The sequence below is a fragment of the Nomascus leucogenys genome, chromosome 18 (genome assembly GCF_006542625.1).
Source record: "Nomascus leucogenys isolate Asia chromosome 18, Asia_NLE_v1, whole genome shotgun sequence".
NCBI classification, from domain to species: Eukaryota; Metazoa; Chordata; class Mammalia; order Primates; family Hylobatidae; genus Nomascus; species Nomascus leucogenys.
Genome location: NC_044398.1, coordinates 19,872,728 through 19,879,764, shown reverse-complemented (window position 1 = coordinate 19,879,764; position 7,037 = coordinate 19,872,728). Strand labels below are relative to the sequence as shown.

General features: G+C 49.4%; 1 protein-coding gene across 12 annotated transcripts in view; it reads right to left on the bottom strand.

The window, feature by feature from the left end:
- Positions 1-4,884: 4,884 nt before the first annotated feature.
- The window catches only part of COL13A1 (collagen type XIII alpha 1 chain), a 157,058-nt gene continuing 154,905 nt past the window's right edge, over positions 4,885-7,037 (bottom strand). For 11 of the 12 annotated variants that reach the window (XM_030797968.1, XM_030797969.1, XM_003258175.4 and 8 more), the window contains 2 exons: positions 6,965-7,003; positions 4,885-5,325 (listed from right to left, as the gene is read on the bottom strand). In XM_030797968.1, the coding sequence (XP_030653828.1) occupies positions 5,323-5,325; positions 6,965-7,003 (42 nt within the window). In that variant the 3' untranslated portion in view covers positions 4,885-5,322. The remainder of the gene's footprint in view (positions 5,326-6,964; positions 7,004-7,037) is intronic. The other variant, XM_030797976.1, reaches the window with a different exon arrangement.

Below are 7,037 nucleotides of genomic sequence, written 5' to 3'. Positions count from 1 at the left end.
AGCGAGCATGGCCCAGGCTTGAGCTCACTGGAAGATTCTATCGAGGAAAGGAGCTTGAGCCCAAGGTGGGGACTGCCTACGTGCAGGGCCAGCTTCTCCATCTCTGCTTTGTAACACCCCTCTCAGCTGACTCAGTCATCTGCTCATTCTGTCCACACTGGCCACCACAGGAGCTTCTGTCCTCAGCACCCCTGCCCTAGCTGGCTGTACCCCTCACTTAGCACTTAGCACACTTGTCCCTGATGGGTGTGCTCCTGGTGGTTCTGGTGAAGCTCCTGGAGGGTGGATGGGTGTGCTCTTGGGTGTGCTCTGGTGAAGCTCCTGGAGGAGCTGGGTCTTACACTCCTAGGGGCCTCTTCCCTCTCCTTCCCAGCCTGGCAGGAAGCACAGTGTCTGCACACAGCAGGTGCTTAACACAGCTGGCTGATAACTCAGCAGGTGGTATATGTATATGAGGCCCCGTGGATGGCTGGATTGTAGGGGAGACACTGCGCTAGGTCCCTCCTGAGCCTGGGAATAAGAAAGTCCTTGCCCTTTAAGAGTTCACCATCAAAAATGGAAGAGCCCCTTTGCACACTCTCACATAAAGTGGAGGAAGAAAAGAATACTGAGTTCCAGGCAGTTGCAGGGAGGAGAGACTCCACCAACTGAGGAGCCCAGAACCATCTCTCCAGGGCCATGGGATCTGAGCTGGGCCTGGAAAGGAGGCAGATAAAAAGAAATGGCATCTCCAGGTAAGGGCCTGGCTCAGGCAAGCATGTGGAGGGGCAGCAGAGTGTGTGCGCAGGGCGAGTGGCAGGCCCTGGAAAGGAGGTGGGCCTGCTGGGGAAGGCCCTGGGGTGCAGGGGGCCGTGGCCCTCTACCTCCCTCTAAGTCTCCTTCCACAGGTGCTTGGCTGTTTCTCAGAGACAAACTTTTCTAGCAGCCAGAGGCCACTTCGCATGTGGATTGCACCCAATTCTGCCTGAGTGGCTAAGACATGGCTCCCTTCCCTGCACCATCTTCCCATTTCCTTCACCACAGTGAGGGGCTTCCTGCTTCAGCGACCCCTTGGGAGTTCTGCTCCTTTGAGAGGTGAATGGCTGCTCCTGCCCTTGCTTTCCTTCTCTGCTCCACATCTTGATGTGGTGTCCTTTTTTCTGAACACTCACAGGGAGCCTGCTCTTTTCTTTTGAAATGATGTGGAGTCTTGGGTGCTTGACGTCTCAAGCTGGCTGAAAATGTGTCCAAGTCCAGGGCAAGGGGAGAGACGCGCTGGGGGAGTGTGTGGGGTGGTGAATGGGAGGGACACAGAGGGCCTGAGAGGAGGGAGGTGGGTGGGCCTCCCCATGCCAGTGCAATGTCCCTGAATGTTTATTGGGGCTTTGCAGGTGGCCAGTGCTGTATTGCTTTCTCTCTGATACATCCTCCATGTCGACACCAATGTGAGAAAGAACTCCTACAGCTGTTCTTGCCCTAAGGTAAGCTGACCCCGCTCACCCTACTCCTGGGTGGCACAAGCCTACTCCGAGTTTTGTTATTTGGGGTTACAAAGCACACACATGCCACACACAGTTTTGCAAAACCAGTGCCATGCATAATGTCACAGCCAAATAACTCTAGGTGGTGGGGGACATGGAGTACTCCAGTCTCCACGATCCTCCCAGGAGGTGACCTGCCTGTGGGGCCAGAGGGCCTCAGGGTGTCGGAGCTGGAAAGTTTTATGGAGGTCACCCATGTCCAGCTTCTTCACTTGACGCTTGGGGAAACTAAGACCTGGAGTAAGGTGCCCAAGCCACACAGTGAGGTAATGGTAGAGAAAGAACTAGAAGCTGAGTCTCTGGACTTGCTGGCCAGTGCCCTCCTCCTCTTATGGGCTAACGACAACCCTCCCCAGCTCCATCCTATCCCATTCTGCCAGGTGAAGGCAGGGCCGGGGAAGGGAGGCCAGCACTGGGTGGGGCTGAGATGGGGCGGGGTGGGCATGTGTGGAAGGAGCCTCCTCTTCCCTCGGCAAGGGAAGCAATGTGGCTTCCCTTGGCTCACATGACCACAACCACATAAGTCTCATCCTTGGGGAGAGGCACCATTCGGGCCCAGATGACCCGGTCACACTGTCACCCATGGGGTACTGGCTCATTCTTTGCAGGTGTCCAGGTGGACAATGCTAGGCATGTGTCCTGCTGTGCCAGAGCACACAGCCACAGGCACTGGAATGACAGAGGAACCACAGGAGACAAACGGCCTTAAGACCCAGTGCCTTACAATTTACAAAGAACTTTCACCAACATGCTCAGTGGGCAGGGCTCGGTGCACCTCTGGCTCCCTGGGCAGGCAGTTCTCACCAGGAGGTGCCGCAAGTCCCCCAAAACAGACAGCATGTCTTTCTCCTCTGCAAGCCCTCTGTGGCCCCTGTCCATAGGGCTGGCCTTTCCCTGGTCCCTCCTGCAACGTGCCTGCATCTCCCGTTCCATCACTGGATTGTTCCTTCTCGCCTGGTTGTCCTGGTCTGCTGGGCGTTAGTATGGACTCACAGCTACTGTGCAAACTCTTTGACCACGTGTCTTTTTACTTCTCTTCTCCCTGTACTGCATTTGACACACGGCCAAGATTCAAGTGGAGAGGCTTGGGGGCAGGGGCCTGAAGTCAGGAGCCTGGGGTGCAGTCCAGTGATAGGGTGGGGTCCTGGCTGAGTACTGTGGCAGCAACAACCGTGTGGGGAGACAATGTGTTTACACACACGGGGCTAAACCTCAGGGGGCTGCAATCCACTGGGCAGGGCAGTGTGGGCTCCGAAACCAGGCCGAGCCTTTTTTTTTCTGTGACCACTAGGTGGCCTGAAGTGATGTGTGTGACCCTGCCTCAGTTACGGCAAGGACCTTCCCCATCCCCTGGGCTTCCCAGCCACCACTGTCTCCTCTCTACTTGTTTTCCTTGACTCTGACTTTTAAACTTCTCTTTACACACATTTCTATTTTATTACATAGATTCTTGTGACTTTGAATCCTTTGTGGCAGTAGCTAAAGTGTCATAAGTAAATGAATAACCCCAGGACTGGAACAAAAGAGGTTTCTTTGCCCATTTACCCAGGATATTCAGCTAACACCGAATCTCCCCTTTCCGGGTTCCAGTGAATGTTCTACTCTATTCTGAGATTATCAGTGAGCTGTGATTGCCCTGGCCAGAGCCTGAAAGGGAGGGGGTTAGAAGAACAGGGTCACACCCTAATTGCTTGGGCCCTTGCCTGGGAGGGGAGAAGTGTGGCCTGGAGGTGGGGACACCCGCAGCTAGGGTGACTGTGAATTCTAAGGGGCAGAGGATGTGGGCTGGGCTGCATTATGACTTTTGGGGGCCCTGGGCAGTTTTGCCTTCCTCCATTAAAAAAATACAAAAAATTATATTTTACAATTGTGCTGGTAGAAAGACAAAAACAATCCTGGCTGGATTCATTGTTACATATTCACTTTTTTTTTCTAAATTTAAAAAGGTGAAAAATTAAGATATTTTTGTGGCTTCTAAAAGTACTCCATGGCTGCTGGAGAAGTTGTCCCTGGGCTACAGGGCCATGAGAACCCGACCCAGGGCAAGAAACATCCCTGGGTTCAGATGAGCCCTCTTTGTGCCCACAGAGATCAACTCTTGTTCACCACTGCATGGCTTCACTTTTCTTTTTTCTTTCTTTCCTTTTTTCTTTTTTTTTCTTTTAAGGCAGGGTCTCACTCTGTTGCCCAGGCTGGAGTGCAGTGGTGCGATCATAGCTCACTGCAGCCTGAAACTCCTGGGCTCAAGCAATCCTCCCACCTCAGCCTCCGGAGTAGCTGGGACTACAGGCGAGTGTCACCACACTCAGCTACATTTTGAAAAATGTTTTTGTAGAGATGAGCATCTCACTATGTTGCCCAGACTTGCTTCACTTTTCAAATGAGGAGCCCAAGACTTAGAAGAGGAAGTTGTCCAAGTTCTAAGCTAAGCTAGTGACATTTAGAGTAAGAATGTTGGTATAGACGTTTTGGGTCTGAGCTGCATGTAATTTCATTACCATGAGTGCTTGTGAGTGTGACCTCATCCCCACACATGGCAGGGTTCTGTCTAATGACTGTGAAGCCCACTAATTTAGAGTTTTGTGTGACAGCATGTGGACAGAGTCTGAGGTTAAATTTCCACTTGCATTGTCTAGGAAGAAAGGATGTGTAAAGAAAATGCAAAATGTAAACCAGATGGGGATGTATGTAAAGTACTGGAGTAATTTGTTGTTTTCAAGCTTTTAGAAGCATGAATTTATGTTGTCAAACAGCTAACAATAAACCTGTATGCTACACCATAGGTAAGACTTAACTGGTCATTAAAACCGGTTTCCTGAGACCTTTTCTAGGCAATGCTCTAAATATGGAAAGCAATATAACATTATTTCTTAAAAAAATAAAAACAACTTCAGATTGGCCCAGCCCAAGCCCAGATCTAGGCATGTTTCTGAATGCCCTTTGCTGGAGTGGAACATCAGATGAGGCAAAGCTCCTTCAACTGCTAGTTGTGAGTGAACCCACAAACTCATATCAAGTCAACAGCCATGATTAGCAATAGCTGGTACTAGGGACTGTAGCTCAAAACAAAACAAAGCAAAACAAACAAGCAAAAACCTACCATAACCCAACAGCAAGAGCAAATGGCTCCTCTGAAACCCTGGGGGCCCTTAGCACAACTGAACCTAAATGCTCACACAGCAAGCACTGTGATAAACTTGGGATCTGTAACAACATACATTGCTCAATAAAGTTCCCCTCCCTCCCTTTGTTGAACCTCACATTTCAAAACCTTACTCCATACTTCTGAGGACCCCTACTTCTGGGAATTGCTGCTTGCACAGGAGTGAATGTATTTAATATAATGATTAATCAGGATCATGAATTGCCATGTTTCATTTTTAATAATGAAAATCCATAAGGGTTTAAAATATTCTTAGACACACCTAGCTTAGCAAATATCATGGACCTCTACATTTATGTGAATTCACATGTGAGCTAGCCAGCACCTCAGTTCTGGCTGGCCCCCTTTGGCACCAGGACACAGTAATTTATTAAGCTTTGATACTTAATAAGTGTGCACAAATATCATGCAGACATTATGACCAAACAAAAAATGTATTAGAGACATGGGCTTATACAAAACATCTTGTAAACAAAAGGGAAGAGGTTGATATTTTCTGTACAAAATATGCAGGTTTTTCTTTCTTTTTTAATAATCTGTAAGATGCATCATACTTCTGGCATTTTCAAAAAGTGAAAACTGTATAAAAATAAATATTCTATGTACAAACACACACAGGCCAATCCAAGGTTAGAGGCATCACTGCAAAACAAAAACAAAACAATGTTCTGTTAGTTTCAGTGGGTCTGCAGAAGTTTATTTCCTTTGTAGGAAGGGAGGTAAATCTTGTCCTGGACAGGAGAACTGTGGGAACCCTGAGCCCCTAGGTGGAAGAAACTGGTGGCTACCTTAGCTCCCTGAAGGGAGGAAACCAAGTTCACCTCTCTGTGAATCCCCTTTGTGGTCACTAGAGGGCACTCTCTTTCTCTGCTGCCTTTGGAAGCCTGATTGTTGTAACCACTGCATTGTCCCAGATTGGACTTAAGGTGTGAATGAGTAGTCTTGAAGCTCTCTGGTTGCTTCTCCAAGACATTGCAGCTCTTGGTAGTGGCTGTTCTTCCCCTGCTAAGCTCAACCATTTCTATCTCCTAACCATTGGCAGCAACCTTAAAGAGGAAATTTTTTTTAGGGGTCAAGGGTTCAGAGGTCTTACGACACCTCTGACCTGCTTTTGTGGCGCTTTAACTAGGTCTAGGTGGAGCTTGGCAGGAGGACGAGGCCAGGCTCCAGGGATAGATTCTGGGGAGGCATCTCTCTTGAGTGTTGAGCTTTTCCTTCTTGGGTTAGGGGGTGCTTTAGGTATCCGGGCAAGTAGGTGGTCAGCGTTGGCCTGGGGTCTTGGTGGTTTCACCACTTTTACACAACCCAGTGCACTAATGAGATTCTGGCATCTTAGTACAGGGGAGCTTGTTCATCTCATTGTAAGTGTGACTCTGCTGTCACTGGAACAGGACTAGATTCGCTGAGCACAGATTCTTGAACAGGTTGGAGTCTCTGGCCCCTTTATGAGGATGAACCTTGAGACAGTGGTGGTGGGGGGTTGGTGAGAAGACTTGGAGTAAGAGGCAAGGTGGAGGGAGATGGTATGGGGCAGCATAGCAGCTGCCACCATTGCTGGGGACCAAGGTGGGGCATCTGGATTAGTTAGCAAGCAGATGGCCCCTGTCTGCCTGGGCAGCCCTGTGCTCTGGGAGCCATGGTTGAATGGAGCGATCACATGCAAGGGCACAGTCCTATGATGTCAGACTGCTCTAACGATGGCAAATGCCAAGGCCAGTGTGAATCAATGAAAACTCATTGTTGATAGGAACTCTGGGAGCCCAGGAGAGATTTGGCTGCAGGTGACATGTGTGGTGGCATGAAGCTCTGCCAGCTTAAATGCAAGGGGAGTGGTAGGGTGGTGAGGAGCACAGCCCCTACAGGAGGCACAGTAGCATGTGAGTTCAGAGTGAAAGCAACTGAGATATCCTACATCTAAGACATGTCATCACATGGCATAAACGACCTTAGAGGAACTCTATGAGTGATGATCTGGAACTCCTTGGGGAAGTTCCTTGGGGGAAAGACACTACGTACATTGAACACACAAAGCATAAAGATGTCACCTGTGTGGCTGCACGGACATTCCGCGTAGGGTTTGCTGATGTTCTAAGAAGCATTTTTAAATGTTCGTTAACAGCATGCAGTGTATGGGATGTTTAATGGGCACCCTGCCTTTGAGACAGTGACTATTTGACCTATGTCTTGCTGCCTCATCTGTAGCAAGGCAGAATGGAAACTGTGGAAGCTTTATGGCACTGTTGAGAATGGAGCCCCAGTGCAAACCGATGGGAAGCCTTACCTTGTTCCAGCAGCCTTGGACTGGTAAGCCATCTTCGCCCTGCAAGGAGAAAGGAAGGCAGAGGGCTCAGACT